The sequence below is a fragment of the Bombus pascuorum genome, chromosome 3 (genome assembly GCF_905332965.1).
Source record: "Bombus pascuorum chromosome 3, iyBomPasc1.1, whole genome shotgun sequence".
NCBI classification, from domain to species: domain Eukaryota; kingdom Metazoa; phylum Arthropoda; class Insecta; order Hymenoptera; family Apidae; genus Bombus; species Bombus pascuorum.
This window is the reverse complement of record NC_083490.1, coordinates 9051003-9067990: the sequence shown is the minus strand read 5'-3', so window position 1 is coordinate 9067990 and position 16988 is coordinate 9051003. Positions and strand designations below refer to the sequence as shown.

Below are 16988 nucleotides of genomic sequence, written 5' to 3'. Positions count from 1 at the left end.
ATAAAAGAATCTGTGAAAGCTTGTATAATTATTACAATAATGTATATTTATTACAAAATATCGGAATATTTTTTTTATTAATATTACGAAAATCAAAACGTAACGTTAGCTTTTGTGCTTTGTAGTCACGGAAAACAGCCCCAGTAATTTCGCTCTGAATCGGTGTTTCTTTGTTAATATAAGAAAAATCTTTTAATACATTCAAAGATATAATATAAAACAATTCTTCAAAAAGAATTATTATTTGTTAACTTTAATTTTATTGTATATAATGTTATTGACGAAACGATTTGCATCGTTAATGTTTTTGAACATGGGGTTTCATATAACCTCATGTATGTATATGAATTGAATATTATTTGGAAAATCTTTGAAACAATAAAAGAAGAAAAAAAAACAGGAGACACTGTTTCAGACCTCAAAAATGTTTCCACGTCGATGTAGCGCAGCGCAATGCAGCGTAAAAAAAAAAAAAAAATATAAAATATGTAAACGAAAAAGATCTATTTATTAAAGAGACGAAATGTATGTAAATCTTTGGAGTGATGTTTTTTCTTAATTGATTTGAAAGAGAATTATGCTATAAAGTAATTATTGTAGCGCACGTGTAAGTATATGATTATATTGTATCCTTGTTTAAATTTTGCTTATAAATAAGAATATACCATATTAAGATGAAAAATTAAACATTCTCTTGTACTTATTTTAATTCCCAAATTCCCAAAAATAGAATAGGAAATAGTGATTATGCAAAAATCCCTTTCCACAATTTTATTTCCCGTCGAATGCTATAATATTTCACTAATGATAACGTTCAGTAAATAATATCAATTAAAGTAATAAATTATTAGGAGCAACCAAGCATATATATCACTATTTACATATAAATATTACACATTTCACTAATCTGCGTTCTACTATAAAACGCTATCGACAAAATAGCGTCGAATGCCGATATAAGAAAGACTCGCTTGCATTTCCATACTTTATTTCTCTCTCTCTCTCTCTCTCTCTTTCAAATTTTTGCACTTCCGCTTCTAAACTCGCTCGGGAGACATATTGTCGAGGGAGTAACATTCGCGGTCCCATTATCCGTTTCATCCTTTACCTACAAAACGCTTTTAGTCGTTCTATCACGATTATACAAACGTATGTGCGTTTAACAAGAGACACTTAACTATTAGATTCGATCAAACAACACCGAGGCTCGTATGGAGCTTTCTATTAAAAGATTTCAATCTTAAACGTTCAAAGTAGCAACGAGTATTTACTATTCCGGTGCAATTTTAAAACATCTGCGGATCTTCCGATAATCGCTTCGTGTATGGAAGATTTTTTTGGTCATGTTTCTTTTTATTATTTGTGAAAAACACGAACAGTATTATACCTATAATATATATAGATATACGAATTAAACGCACTTGAACGTAACACGTTATAGCTGCGCTCTTCACGATCATTTCAAGATTCGTTTGAAGAAAGATCATCTCATGATCGACGCTGTACTACAAAATCTCTGTTTAACACCTTACAAACGATTCTAAATAAATCATCTTACGTACTTAACATTTAATGTATCGTAATGGAGAAAAACATGGTGTGCATGCATATACGTGTATGTCAGTAGAGTATGATACACATTAGATCACTTGGAAAAACTCTTGATTTTCTCTGATTAAGAAGAGAACTACTAGTAATGAAAAAGCGGACAGAATATGGAAGCGATTACGAAAGTACTACTACATATATTTACACGTATTGCAGCGCTTTCTGACTTGACGATAAAAGCGGTTTACCGGTTAATAAACTTATACTTTTACTTCTTTCTTACTTTTTTTTTTTTTGTTTTCTTTTGTCGTTTTCGTATAAACAAATCGATAGCACTTTTTTAGGCATTCTTCACATACAGATAACATCCATACTATATGCACTCGTAAATAAATTTAACAAAGACTGAAGATTAATAGGAGTATTAGGTCGCTAGATCACCACCTGCTTAAATCATGCTACAGTATGTTGTTCACTTCCAACCCAGGATCTGGCTGAGTCATGTTGTTCGCGGTGAAGTCGAACGGTTTTATGTCTTTCATCTCGTCCTCGATTTTCACCGCGTTATTGCTTATATCCTCCGGAACTACCGCGTTGTTGCAAACCTGATTCGCTGTGTTCATTGTATCCTCTGTTTTTATATCCTGTTTCATCATGAACGCTTGCTTCTTCGTTTTCGTCTCTCGTTTCGTGTCAGTTCTCTCCCGCTCGTACATGAAGGTCTTCCGTTTCCTTCTCATCGGTTTGCACACCTTTTTGTACAACACGTTCATTTCTTTTATTCTGCTCGTTGGTATCGTCCAGTCCATTTCTTTGGACGTTGTGTCAGAATTACGCGTAGGATCCATTGTACTTTCGTACTCGGGTATCTCTAGTCCTAACTTTTTCATAACGCTGATCATTATTTCGTCAACATTGCCATTGATAATTAAGTCTGCCTTTTTGTCCTAAAATAATATCCTTTGTTTTTTTAATCATATTAATTTTTTACTCGAACAAGTATACTGACCATAGTATGCTATAGTAATTTACACAAATAAATCCTTAAATTAGTAACAGGTTAATTATTAAAAGTTTAGAGTAAAGACTTTGATAGTAGTTTAAAGATAAAAAGTTGTCTTACATGTTTTGTGGATTGTAAATTACATATAACAAGACGTCCTCCGTATTTTTTGGTGTACAGAGGTAAATTACCGCTCGGGATAATTTGAAGTGTCGTCCCAAGGCATATACTTAAATCCGCGACACTGTAAACGTATATACTTATATTAAATACATTTTTTCACAATAGCATTATCAAACAAAATAATTGTCGTAAATAATTGTTAACTAAAACCTGAGATATCAATATAGGATTTTTCAGATCAACAAATCGTTTTTCCAAATCTTTTTAATACATCAACAACTGTTAGGCGATCTTCCTTTTATCTGTTCGCAGAAAATACCAAATTTTTCACATTAAATTATATTACAAAATACGCTCACTTTATTACAATATTTTTATCGCCTGTTTAAAAACTTTTGCACAGTGCCTCAAAATTTATCTCTGTGATATGTCGCGATATAAAAAAAATTAATATCTTTCAATTCATTAGAGGTTTTTGCCGATTTACCTAGAGTGTAAGTCAGATAAAGATAGATCACTGTCTGGCAAGTTGTGTTCCCAATCGAGGATGGTGTCGTGCATGCGTCCACGGCACGGACGACCACCAATTTGCTCAGATCTACATACAGTGTCCAGGGACTTTTTTCCCACGCTTTTAGTTGCAAAATTCCGAATAAATTGCCTAGATGAACATTAACAAATGAAAGAAATAAAATATAATATTTTGTAAATTTGTAATTGTAAAATGTAATTTTTGGGAAAAGAATACCAACCTTCCACATTTATCACATTGTTCGGTAAACATATTTCCATGCAATTCTGCAAGATACTGTCTCTGTACTCCTGATCGAAGATGCAAGCCATCAATATTTTGACTTATAATAAATTTAACTTTTTCTGGAGGAGAAATAATATTGATGAGAAATTTTCTATGAAATGAAATTGTATAATTGCTCTGTATTATCATAATTGTACTCACTAGCATCTACTAATTTTTTCAATGCCATATGTGTTTTTGTAGGAATTGCTTCGTCAAAAGAAATGTTCATTGTAGGTTTCAAACCTTTCTGCTCTAATGTCCATACTCCGTTTGTACCTCTAAGAAATCACATACGTAGTATATGGAAATTATTAGAAATATTCAATATATATATATATATATATATGAGTCTCTCAAAAGTCAAACTGATCAACTTTATTTTTTGTCAATTTCTCAATTTCATTATCTAAGTAGATTATTAATATTCATTGTTCAAGAAACAGATGACCTATTTTCACAAATTAATTTATCAAAGAGATAGCATGGTAACAACAATAAATTCTAAAATATATATTACAAGATAATGTTGTATCATCATCTCTTCCTACTTTCCAATTTATGGAGTTAATTAGTAGGGCTTGTGTGTGACTCATATATGAAATATAACATAAAAGGAAACAAAACATAATATATATATATTTATATATAATTATAGAATTGAACGTTAATTTCAATTAAATTATTATTTATCATAAAATTCATAATTTTTTACTTATGATAAAAAAGATATAATGTGTTTAAAATATAAAAAATGGCATATATTGTGTGTGTGTGTGCGCGCGCGCGCGTGTGTGTAACATGTTACATATGTGTTACATATACACACACGCGCATACGCACGCACACACACACGTACACAACATAAAGTAATATAATTACATTACGTACTATATATAGGATAAAAGAATAATTATTTATTTAAAAAATTAATTCATAACTTTTTCGCAAAATAAAAAAAAAAGAAAATTGTTAGAATTATTAGCTATCATTCTATCTCTGCATTTATTTCGGAAAACTTGAGTTAATTCGGTTAATTCGATGGTTTCTGCTCGATTTCATAAGTTAATCAGCGTTTTGGGATAGATCACGGTGAGGCATTGTCGCACGCAACAATGGTGGACGCGTCGATTCGAAAGGAAATATTTCGGGCTGTTTCTTCGGCGCTTCCGTTATTCCCGCTCGATTAATTTAAAAGAATTGGCCCAGTGGCGCTTTGGAACGCATAAGCAGAGAATCGGAATTACGGGAGAGCCGATCGGGAGCTGCTCGGAGAGAGGGGATGAAAGTAGTTAGAAGTAGGGTGGGGATTCGAGCGAAAAATTACAAATGATAATCACCGAAAATCCGGAATGCCCGCAGCAGTACTGATGCCGGCGCCGGTGTGAACGACTACGTGCCGTGCCGCCTGTATCCAATCGGCTAGAAGGCCGCACTTCAATCGCAACGCCTCAACGCTGTCGTATCTCTATAAAAAAAAGAAAGGAAAGAGAAGGAAATAAAAAAAAAGGCGATAGTTAAGTTTTCACACATCGGGTGGGCGAACGATTGAAAATCGTCGCGGATGGCCGACTCCCGCCAAACGGGCAATGGTGAATAAACGGTTTTTACCTCTTCCAGGCCCAGCACTCCTTTGTTTTCGTACTGCGAGAGACCGTCCGCGTAGCTGCATGACATTTTTGCTCGCGCGTTATCGCTAGACAAATTATTCGACTCCGAAAACCCTCGACTACGACGCTAACAATGGCTCGATCGTGTTTTTTATTAGACGGAAACTGGCATTTCGTGCACGATATCAACGGTTTCCCATGTGTCGGGCGACACGTAAACAATTTGTAAGTTAATGACCGCGTGCTGTTATGTTTATACGCTACGAATGACGATAAGTGATAGGAAACTCGAGATCCACCGAGAACGCATTCTGTTTTATAGACTGCACTGCATGCAATGAAATGGCACTTGAACAGAAAGAAGATAATAAACGTGCAACGCATGCGCAGGATGCGCCCCAGGGAGAGGTGGCTATAGCGCTGCAGACGCTTGAGTTTCTCGCGTCCATTCAATTCATGCCGCCGACAATCAGCGCCATCTAGGCTACTCTTCGCGATTAAAATTCGTTCGCGGTAATATTTGAAACAATTAGTTGTTTAGTTGAACTGTAAAGTGCGATATAAAGCGCGCGTTTTCGTTCTTCTTACCGCTTTCCTCTTCCTATCGATTCACCCTGTAAAGTTTCCAGCGCTACTTTGTATCTGTGCTTTCGCTCAGCGTTTGACGTTTAAAGCATTTTGATATGAATTTTATAATAAATATTGGTACGATCTCCTATGATTTCACAAATTTTTCTATATAAATAAATTCTTTCAGATAGGTTTTAGGTTTTAGATATCGTTGTGTAAAGTGAAATAAATTAATATGTTTAAATAAAATAATAAAAGAAAGTGCCATTTTGAATATTTGCAAGTTGAACATTGAAAGTCTGGTACTCATTACAATTTGCACAAAATTAATAAGAGAACTTTTATATGTAGAAGTCGAACGAAATATTATATTATAATTCATTCTTTTAAGAATACTACTTAAAAAGATTCTAAGCTTAAAACAAATGACACAGTATACTCTTTCATGTTATCCAGTTTATTCATAAATCTGTAAAGATACAAAAATAATTGATCGATTAAAAAATTTTATGAAATCTCATGCATTACTTGTATTATTTATCTTAACTAAATACACGTGAAATAATATACGTCTATTTAAATACAACAGGTCACAAAAATATTCGGATACTTACCACAGACAATTTTTATAAATACATAATGTGCGTTGTACGAAACTTTTTGAAATTTCATTAGCACTATAGTGAGACATAACTATCGTGAATATAATAGTAAAATTTGAAATTCGAAAGTGTACATAGAGACTACAGCACATTTACTGCAAACATACATTTAGTAAAACATTAGTATACAGCATGAATAGTAGTCTCGTATTCGTATAATAGTCTCGTAAGGACACGTATAATGTACAAGTACACGTGTTTTTTTAATACTATGTAGTCGAATATTTCGACAGGTCAAGTGTATTAATACTAGTTCAAAACCACGATCTCTAATAAAAGTTATGTCAAGGAAATGAGAGAATCGATAAGGTTTGTCACTTGAATTTCCCGCATTTGACGCGATGCGCAAGGCTGACTGAAGAGGGTGCGCCCAATAGACGGCGCAGAGTCGTAGGGTGGGAACACCGGGTTCACCATCGACTCATGGCTCAAACGGACTTCGCTCTTTGGTCACGGCATCTCACTGTGGGTTTCATATCCTAGCGAATTTTTCTACACATGGTTCGATCTATCTCGGTCGTATAGAGAGGCATACGATTAAACAAATAAAGAGGAAGGGAAAAATGAAGGGTGTCAGGAAAAAAAGGAACAGAGCTGTTGAACAATCCGAGATATCCACATTCTGTTGACGTTCGCGTAGCTTTTCCTTTCGAGAACGCGCGTTTACGTTTTCTTGGCCCAATAGTGATATGCCAGGCGTCAAATACGACGTTGTCGTTAACGTTCATCTAGCATAACCTCAAACTCCCTGTGATTACATTATACTACGCTTCAGCGACGTCGAGGCATTAATGTCAACTGTGCCGAATGTGTAAGACAAGATTTCTAACTGGGCGACAGATGCTGCGAAGCCTTCATTGCTCTTTATCGCACGTAAGTTGTAAGTATAATTTTTCTGCTTCTTTTTCCGTTGGGTCGGGTCGGGTTACACATTTGCTATTTTTCGGTACTATAGCTTGATGCTTTTGTTTTCGTTTCTCGATAGAAGCGCTTAGGCGATAGTAGTGTTCGAGGATGATGCGTATGTTGCACGATTAGCAAAAGCTTCTTTTTGTTTCATGTATATTCTTATGAGAAGATGAATTATCATTCTGGAAGAAAACAATATATGTATATTAGAAATTGATTAAATGATATTATAGTAACATAATAAATTATATATTATAGTATATCCTTGTTTCATATATAGGGTGTCCCTACGTTTCCCGTAAAATGACACCAGCATATTCTAAGAATAAAAATAAGAAAAAAATGTTATATAAACATAGGCTTAAAAATGCTTTCTTAAAAAATTATAACAAAAATACGAAACAGTTACGGTTTTCATCGTCGATCACTATGATAATAGATTGCGAAATGTATTTACTTAGGTTAGTTGCATTTCAAATTCAGTTCTTATAAATACGGCATTGACAGCTGTCATTAAAATGGAACTACATAAATCACCAATTTATTCATATACTCCATTGAACGAAAACTAGTCTGTTGTTATTTTGAATCTTTGTTATAATTTTTTAATAAAGCATATTTGAATATACGTTTATATAACATTTTTCTCTTATTTTTAATCGTAGAATATGATATCAGCATTTTGCGGAAAGAGGTAGAAACATCCTGCATATTCTGATAACAAGAAAATTAGCTTCATTAAACGATTTACTTAGAAATTTATATTTAGAAGTAATGCGCATATTACTATTGTATAAATTTGACAATTATAATAAAAATATTTAATAATTATATCATATATATTATATTAAAAACGATATATATTAAAAAGATATTTGTCTAGAAATAAAAATTTCGAACATTAGGATTATTTATAAAAATATTTAAACTTGCGAAACTGATAAGGGAAATTGGGAAAGTATATTGTTTCATAAATTATCTATCTAATTGTTGAGATCCGAGGTGTGTAACAAGTAACGAGTTTCTCCATGACTTATTAATGCAGCATGTAAAGCAACCAGCTTTGTAATGTTTCCTTTGTTTCGAGAAAACAGAGATGAGGATCTTTAGGAAACAAGACGTGTTTATATTATAATATTATTTTACAATACAATAAGTTTCAAACGTTTTCGGAATATCAAAAGTGAAGGTTCTGGAATGTTGACGTTTTCAAAGCACTTTCTAAACGCTGCGTAATTTAGCACGGTTTACAGTAATATGGTGTTTAAATTTTTTCACAAAAATATTTGTAGTAATTTTTGTTATAATCTTTAAAAGTTACAAATAATTAATAACTTATAAAAAGTTAATTAAAACGTTGGTAATATGAATTTTATTTACTCAACATAAAAATGTTCTGTATTTAAAATAAAAAATTTATGTAATTAAAATAGTAAAGTCAGTATAATAATTGTGTGCATTTATTATGATATCATAAGTGCAGAATTATTAATTTTGAAGTTGGAAATCATGTAATGAAAGCTAATCTCGAGTGAAAGGTTATCACACGTTATAAGTTATCCTTAACAGTAATTATTTGCATTAAAATTCTTCGAAACAATAAAATATATATATAGTACATACATCGCATACATACGCGCGCGCACACACACACAAAGTAGTATATATGTGTGTATATTTTACTGTGCGTGTGTACATTACTTTTAAAAAAATATATTTTATATATATCACTTTTTCACATGTACAAAATTATGTTTATCACAATTGACTTATTACTATGCGTATTGATCTCGTTAAATACGAACATTAGTAGCCAAAGAATGGAATTTATATATAACAAATTTTTTGGTACTTACACAAATATTTATGTATCGATTAAATAAGTTGTGACGCAATTGCTATGTTCTTTCCTATGTAGCGGAGTGTCCCATATATTTTTCAAGATCTAATGATCTAGGATGTCTATGAAGTAATGAAAGCTACCAGACTTGTTTTTATATTTCCATATAAAAGAGATAAAAAAATTATTTTGAGTCGCACTGAGTGCATCGAAAATACACTGATTTTATATGAAAAAATAATGTGGAACCTGAACAAGATGTTTTAGGCTTTGAGGATCGTTGAACACTGCCACGTCGACCGAGTGGCCGATATATCCACGCGATAAGCGCTGTAATTTTTTGATAAACAACCAGTGTCACCAACTATTATTCCTACATTACAGAAAGCAATTCATTAAAGAACGTTATTTTTAGAAATCAGACAAGAATGTCGATAAAAGAGTTTCGAAAATTTTGAACTGGAAAAAATGGCTTCCAAAGGGGAGAATACCTTTTATCTATAAAAAAAATAATTGTCATTATCTTTTCATAAAATTTTATATAGTTCAATGATTAAATAATATGTAATAATCTTTGCATTGCATACCAAATACTTGGAAATATATACTTTTTGAAATAATTATTGAATGATAAAGGGATGTAAATAAACCGAATGGGAACGTTACTGGGTTGAACTTCCGAGAGGCCCTCGGTAACCTATCGACTCGAAATTTGATGGCAGTGTATAAATTTGTATATGGACCCCAAATATAAAATATTAGACATTTTTTAGACATTTAGAAATTCTGTTTATACAGACGTTATTAATACAACCGTTTTTTCTGTAGTAGTCATCGCCGTTATTTCTTAAGTAGGCGATGGTACAAAGGCAATATCCTCAGTATCTATAGGGTGTTTCACGTAAAATAGATTATTGTAACCTCAAAGGATGTTTTATATTTTATTTAATTATTCTTTAAAGTGTTTAAGCTATTAAATGCTGGATTAACTTTAATATTAACCTAAGTCAGCTTGAAAACTAAAGCGGAGTGGCGGAGATATTTTGCGTATAACTCGAAAACTAAGGCCAAACATTGGTTGCCTGTATGGGAAAAAGTCGTTCAAAATATAAAATTTCTCAACATATTTTGAGATCATCGAAATTGGCAAAGTAGCCTTTCAACAAGGAAAAATATAGCCTAGTCCTAACCGATATTACTCGTACTTTTCTATCTCCATCCGGACAGTATCCGATACAGTATCCAAAATTACACTAAGTACAGTGTAACCCAATATATTTCGGTAAAAAGAAGTGACCGGATTGTAGGTGGAACACCCCATAGATACTAAAGCCGATATCTCTATTGCATCATCGGCTGCTCAACAGCTGACGGCGATGACGACGTTATTTCAGTAATGACGCTCGCATTAGTAACATCAGTATAGACAGAATGTAATGTACAGTACTGCAAGTTCTGTATCAATACCTCGGAAATATATCAATAAATAAATACCTGAAACTAAAATTTTATATTTGGGGCTCACACTCCCCTGCTCCCTTTCATCAAGCCCCCTCAATATTGAACGTCTATCGACCACCGGGGCCTTTCGAAACTAAAATTAATCTATACGTTTTTAAACAAATGCTATAACCTCGGAGAAGCTACATTTGAAACATAGACTTTTAAACTGCTCAAGGTTATGGGAGGATGGAAATTATTCAAGCGGATAATACCTAACTCGTCTATACCTTCCTGTGCATTATTAACAGAAAAAATACAAGATGTGCCAAATGTTTTTAAGTATGGTTATAGTCATATATGAGATATCTCCGTCCTTAAACTGTATAAAAATTAAATTATCTACAGATGCAACGAGCAGAACATAATTATACTTTACGCACCTTACACATAACAAATAATTGGCATATTTTTATCTATAATGATCTCAAGTATCAGTTATCACTGATACGATAATATACACGATCACCAACTTATCTACAAAGATAAATAATATAATATAAATATATATGTATATATGTATGTATGTATCTATAGCTAATTGTAACATTTCCTGTGGAAGATCAAAGATAGTGTATCGACGAGAGCACCCGTCAGTGACCCGTAGGAGATATTAAAATATACATGTACATTTAAATCGTTCACTTATAATTCATCTGGTATGCACTTTCATTTAGCTTTATTATATAGTTTCGTCTCCTTCAAGTGTTCAACTGGCCACAAACTCTTTTGCCATTTATCAGTGAATGTTATTAACGATCTAAGTTCGACGTTAGTTCAAGGTATACCTAAAATATCGATAATTGGCTGTCTTTCATCCAGCTGGACGCATACCAACTCAAATGTGTACGCGTTTCAACGTTGATTCTTGTTGAATTGATATTTAGGTATTGATATTTAATTTATAAACCTCTGAAAAGTTAAATAATAATAATTTTGTATTATCGCTACTTGTATTGTAACATTCAACAAATTATCGACTGTTAAAAGTATATGTGGTGGCACTCGACAGTAAAATACCACCAGTATTCAGAAGTGTCGGATGGCGGCAGCGCAGTGGTTAGCGCCTTAGGTTACGAACGTTCGGGACCCGGGTTTAAATTCCGGCGACCGGAGTCCGATTTTTCTTCCGCGGCATCAAAAATGAGAAGAAAATACAGCAGTACCCCAGCAGCGACATCTACCCCACGCAGCAGAACCTGTCTCATCCCTACACACTAGTAGCAGTAGCACACTATCAGCACAACTAGGTATACCGACTACTACAAATAACACCACCTCATATATGAACAAGATGAAATACAATATCGCAGATTATAGCAGTGAATTGTGACGCACATGTTCTTCACAAACAAAATCACTGTTGTATACACTCCTCAACTTATATGCAGCTTGAACCGTCCACTTCAGGAGTTAACGAATTTTTCCCGTATTATCTATGAAACAAATATTATAGAGCATATAATTATATTTATATAAAATATAAAACTATATGTAACAATTAATATTATGTACAAGATGTTTCAGAAATATATAGTTAGAGTCTCTATAGCGTTAACTTGTTTTACTCTATCGTTTGTAACAGAAGAAAATGTTGGTAGTGTTCATAATTCTACGCGCGGCAACTACAACTTCGAGAAGTACTTCGAAATACTTACATTTAATATAACATTTACATATTAATTGTTTAATTCTATGTATGATTAGGACAATTTTATACTATGAAAATAAAGTGTATAGAACCGGATAAAAAAACGCTTCATTGAAAATTTTGAGAAAAAGTGCTTACATCTTGAAAAGGAAAAGTTTCCTGACCTATAGACTTTTCTTTCATTTTCTTGAAATGTGGAGAAAGTACGATACCAAAGTTTGTTCACCTATTTACGAAACACTCTGTATCAAAATAAAGAATAAAATCTAACACAAGTGTTTGTCTTTTTCAGCCGGACTTAGACGTGTATGATGTAAGGGACTCGTTAGTATGCTGGATAAGCGGCGACTCCATGCCTCCGGTACGTCGCCTTACACTTTGATTTTCGTGGTCGCCTTGGCACTGACTGGATGCTTCTCCTTCTGGCTTCACATCGACAGCTCCGGTTCACCGACGCCGTACAGCAGCGGCGCGTCGGCACCGGGATATCTGCTAATCCTTCCCGGAAACGTGACGCTCTCCCCACAGCCGTATTTACTGCACGAACTTTCGTTCGGTGACAAATCCACCTTGATCGACATAAAGGACTTCCGGTTCACGATCAACAATGACCCGTGCAACCGGACGCACCCGTTGCTGCTGATGCTGGTTCATTCGGCTCCCGAAAACTTTGTTAAGAGAAACGTGGTCAGGGAGACATGGGGCCAGCAATCTCCGGAGGTGGCGCTCCTCTTCTTCGTCGGCTCGTCTGATGAATATCAGACGATGCTGGAAGAGGAGAATAGAAAATTCAAAGATTTGATACAAGGCAACTTTCTCGATGCCTACAGAAACATGACTTACAAGCATGTGATGGCATTGAAGTGGGCTACGTATCATTGTCCAAGTAAGTTTTTATGAGATATTTTGAATAATTCTGTAATCCATTAAATGTAGTAGAATTCTTTTCTTCTATTGTCATGATATTTCGTTAATTCTTTCATAATCGATGATAAAGACTATTTTGAATATTATTCCAGTAGGAGAAAGAACTGTTATGGACAAATCTATAATTGTAAATTTCTGTGATAAATGTGAATTTATTATGAAAATATATTCTTTATAAATATGAAGTTTCTGAAAGATGTTCTTTTTCTTTACCGTTTCAGGTGCCAAATATATATTAAAATTAGACGATGATGTTTTTGTTCATATACCTGCCATGTTGGATTTCTTGACTCGTGATCTATCGCCATGGGGAGCCAGACGATTGATCCTATGCGATCTTCTACCCACGGGTACCGTGAAGAGATCCTGGCGTTCCAAGTGGAGAGTCTCCCCTCAAGAATATCCTGGCAGACACTATCCTGCGTATTGTGCCGGATGGGCTATACTCTACTCTCCTGATAGCGTATTTCTTTTGTATCGTGAGGCACAGAAAGAGCCATATTTCTGGATCGACGATGTTCATATTACCGGGACGTTAGCTAGGAAAGTAAATTTAACACAAACCTCTCTGCATTACTTGGTGCTAACTAACGAGAATATGCAGGACCTTCTATCAAATCCAAATTCTCGTAGGGAGTTTCTGTTCGGACCTCCAAACCTTACTGAAAACGAGATAAGAGCCTTACAGAGTTTGGTCACTAAACCACGGCCTAGCAGCGAAAGCCTAGTAAACTGAAACATTTCGAATGAACGAAAGACATTTATGCATCTGTGATCATTTTTATTCTCAAAATAATTTTTCAGACGAAAAAGCCTCATCGCGATTTTAAATTCTTTCTTTTACCTATCCCCAGTGACCTTTAGATACAAAGGTTAAAAATTAATTCTCAAACGAAATATTTCGATAATTAAATTTTATTAACGATAAGGCAGATGCATAAATCTTTTTCTTATTTAATACGACAAAAAAATTCTCCGGTACTTGATATTTTGCACACTTTTCATACATTTCAATTCTCTACGGATATAATTCTCTTCGTGAGTGTTCAATTTTTTGCACAGTATTTTTACAGTATTATACTTCGTTGCAAGGGACATTTTTTCTAAATATCGAATCGCATATTTCGGAATAATATAATATTTTTTTATCGTGGTTGGCTTTTCCATAATGATATTATAAAAGTAATATAATTTCTTTCGTAATTTTATATCTGTGTGACGGCCATCTTACGGCTATATTACGTAATCAACGTTTCAATCAAATTCTTAAAAGCGTGTCTGATTTGATGAAGCGCATCACAATCAACGCACAATGATTTGTATATTCCTTGTTTGGTGATGTATATCCGACTAATTTACTTATTATTGAATAATCTGTTTTGAAAAATTCATCGTAAAAATGATCAAGCGATGCATATCATATTAACATCGCATAATGAAATTTTCCTCTTTGTGAATCAATTGATGCAAAAACAAATGTATTATAATCCCAAGATTATAGGGCCAGGAAACGATCAAGAAATAAAAACAAATTTATAGATATTCAATTCAAAATTTAAGATATCAAATTGTTATATAAAATCTGATTATATGAAATGAGATTATTAGGTACCAATAAGTATAACCCCAAATCAAGGGTCCATTCGCGAGTTAGGAGGGCTTAAAAACCGGAAATTCTTGTTCTTGTAACGCGAATCGTTTATCTGGCGATTTGAATAACATTCTAATTCTCAGCTCCTTGAATGATTAGCGAAAACATGGATCTTAAACCTACACGCACCTTTCTTTCTATCAATTTTCATATTTATCGATGATGCAATATACCTCAGTATACGTATGTACACACACACTTACACATATGTTATGATTATATTCAGTTGGTTTGCTAGGAGAGTAATACACATGAAAATATTATATTTTTCAAGCAATATGTTTGATATAAAAAGTTTCCAATTAAAAATTGCAATTGACAATAATATATTTTTCAGGAAATGTATTTGATATAGGTTTCAAATTGGAAATTATTAATTACTTGACTATTTAACAATGAAATGGTTTTATAATTAACGGCAGTGTTTGGAATCTTGTTCATTTATTAGCTTAATCTTCAAATCTGTATTTTTGGTATTTCCTAAATTCAATTTTGGGCTAAGTTCAACTAATTGATTAGCTCGTGTGTAGCTATTTCTTCTAGTTTCATCACCCTGGACGTTTTGCCAGCTAAGTTCTCTTGTTTTGGCTACTGATTCTCTATATTGCATTTGAAATATTCTGAGTTTGTTAATGTTGCATTATCTCAAGTTCACATTCTGTCTTTTGCAACGTTGAGCTCATCTCATTGTTAGTACCCAATTGTATAGTACACAATTCTGTAATTTTAGCAGTTTGTGCTTCTATATGTTTATACAATTATGCAACTTTTTCCTTTCCTGCATTCTTCCATTTACGTTTAGCACCTATAGATAATAAATTACAAGAAAGGTTTTATATTCTGGGTATATATTATTTGTGTATATTATTTACTACTAGAAAAGGTATTAAAATATTATTTTAAGGTATGATATTATTATTATTAAGTAGTATATTTTCATCTTAATAAATAAATTTTTTCTATAGAACTAATTTTTTCATTTTAGAAGTAACAATTTTTTAAGTATATCAACCTTCTGGCAAACCGACGATATACATATTTAAATCTCGATTGTTCTGTCGTTTTCTCTCTTTGTTTCAATCTAGAATACAACGAATACGATTTGCAAAAGAAGTGCATGAATTTCTCTGTAAAATGGCGAGAGAGAGAGAGAGAGAGAGAGAGAATATATGTGTTAAACGGTAACAATTAATATAATACGCTTCACTGTTGCTGCAATGGAGATCTGTAAATTCTGAATTGTTCTGTATACACTTATAGATATACGTACAAAATGTTGGTGACTATTAGTTAGCAAAGTATCATGTCTATTAGTCTCTGATGTGGATTAAACAATCTTTTTCTTATTTATTTAATTTATATTAACTATAGCAGCATTTTCGTTACATTATGTAGAAAAACTGAACGTTTTTTCATTGTATATTATCGAACGTGTTTATATAGTAATGGAGTAAAATACTTATAATTTCAATAAACTACGGATTGTTTCAATTGTACGCTATCTGTAACCCCAAAAATAATTTTATTCGCTTTTTCAGACACGTCGAATTGTTTCGAATATTAACTTATATGTGACGAAAAATACAAATTACTTCGAACATAATTTGATATTTCGAATTTTTCTAAAAAAATTCAATCTTGTAGTTTTGAGCCTTCAAGGATTTCATAAGCCTCGAAAGTTTTAATAATTTTGAAAACTTATGCATACATATCATGGAACTGCGGATTTTCATGCAAGTTCATATTTTTATTAACATAAATACAGAAATGTAATCTACGTAAAAATTTATTTCATCTATTAAATATTATAACAAGTACTTCACTTTGAATGTTCTTTATGTTTTTGCATATTACGTGCATTTTATACATTTTTGTAATTTAAAATTTCACATAAATGCATAAAAATCCGCAGTCTACATATAATTTCTTATATCTTATTTTCTATATCTTATACATGTAGTCCCTTATATTATACTTATTATTTAAAACACGTTACTCATAATCTATGATTTTTCTAGATTCACGCACTCAAAACAAAAATTCAAGAATTTCAAGTATCGAATTATGTTCGAAGCTACTCGAATTTTTCCAATATTAAAAAACTTCGAATCGCCCCAAAATCAAAATTCAAACGCCCATAAAAACTTGTATCTTCATAATCGTACATACTGTCTTATCATCATTCAAAAATGTACAAT

At 32.9% G+C, this 16988-nt stretch overlaps 2 protein-coding genes and 1 long non-coding RNA gene across 5 annotated transcripts; 1 reads left to right on the top strand and 2 right to left on the bottom strand.

The window, feature by feature from the left end:
- Nucleotides 1-756: 756 nt before the first annotated feature.
- Nucleotides 757-5837, bottom strand: LOC132905041 (NAD-dependent protein deacetylase Sirt6). The gene is made up of 7 exons (XM_060955967.1): nucleotides 5082-5837; nucleotides 4811-4938; nucleotides 3633-3751; nucleotides 3427-3550; nucleotides 3162-3335; nucleotides 2672-2795; nucleotides 757-2495 (listed from the first exon to the last, which is right to left on the bottom strand). Exons 1-7 carry the CDS (start codon nucleotides 5145-5147, stop codon nucleotides 2007-2009), a joined length of 1224 nt encoding a protein of 407 aa, XP_060811950.1. The 5' UTR covers nucleotides 5148-5837; the 3' UTR covers nucleotides 757-2006.
- Nucleotides 5042-16281, top strand: LOC132905042 (beta-1,3-galactosyltransferase 5). 3 transcript variants are annotated; one of them, XM_060955971.1, is made up of 3 exons: nucleotides 5042-5062; nucleotides 12505-13098; nucleotides 13361-16281. In XM_060955971.1, the coding sequence occupies exons 2-3, from the start codon at nucleotides 12543-12545 to the stop codon at nucleotides 13873-13875; spliced, it is 1071 nt and encodes a 356-aa protein (XP_060811954.1). In that variant the 5' UTR covers nucleotides 5042-5062; nucleotides 12505-12542; the 3' UTR covers nucleotides 13876-16281. The 3 variants fall into 3 exon arrangements, with proteins under 3 accessions (XP_060811954.1, XP_060811952.1, XP_060811951.1); XM_060955969.1 differs by lacking the exon at nucleotides 5042-5062 and adding an exon at nucleotides 6734-7185; XM_060955968.1 differs by lacking the exon at nucleotides 5042-5062 and adding an exon at nucleotides 6734-7192.
- LOC132905043 (uncharacterized) lies at nucleotides 11247-12615 on the bottom strand. The gene is made up of 2 exons (XR_009657723.1): nucleotides 12484-12615; nucleotides 11247-11997 (listed from the first exon to the last, which is right to left on the bottom strand). It is a non-coding gene; the product is annotated as an uncharacterized LOC132905043 (long non-coding RNA).
- Nucleotides 16282-16988: the final 707 nt, after the last annotated feature.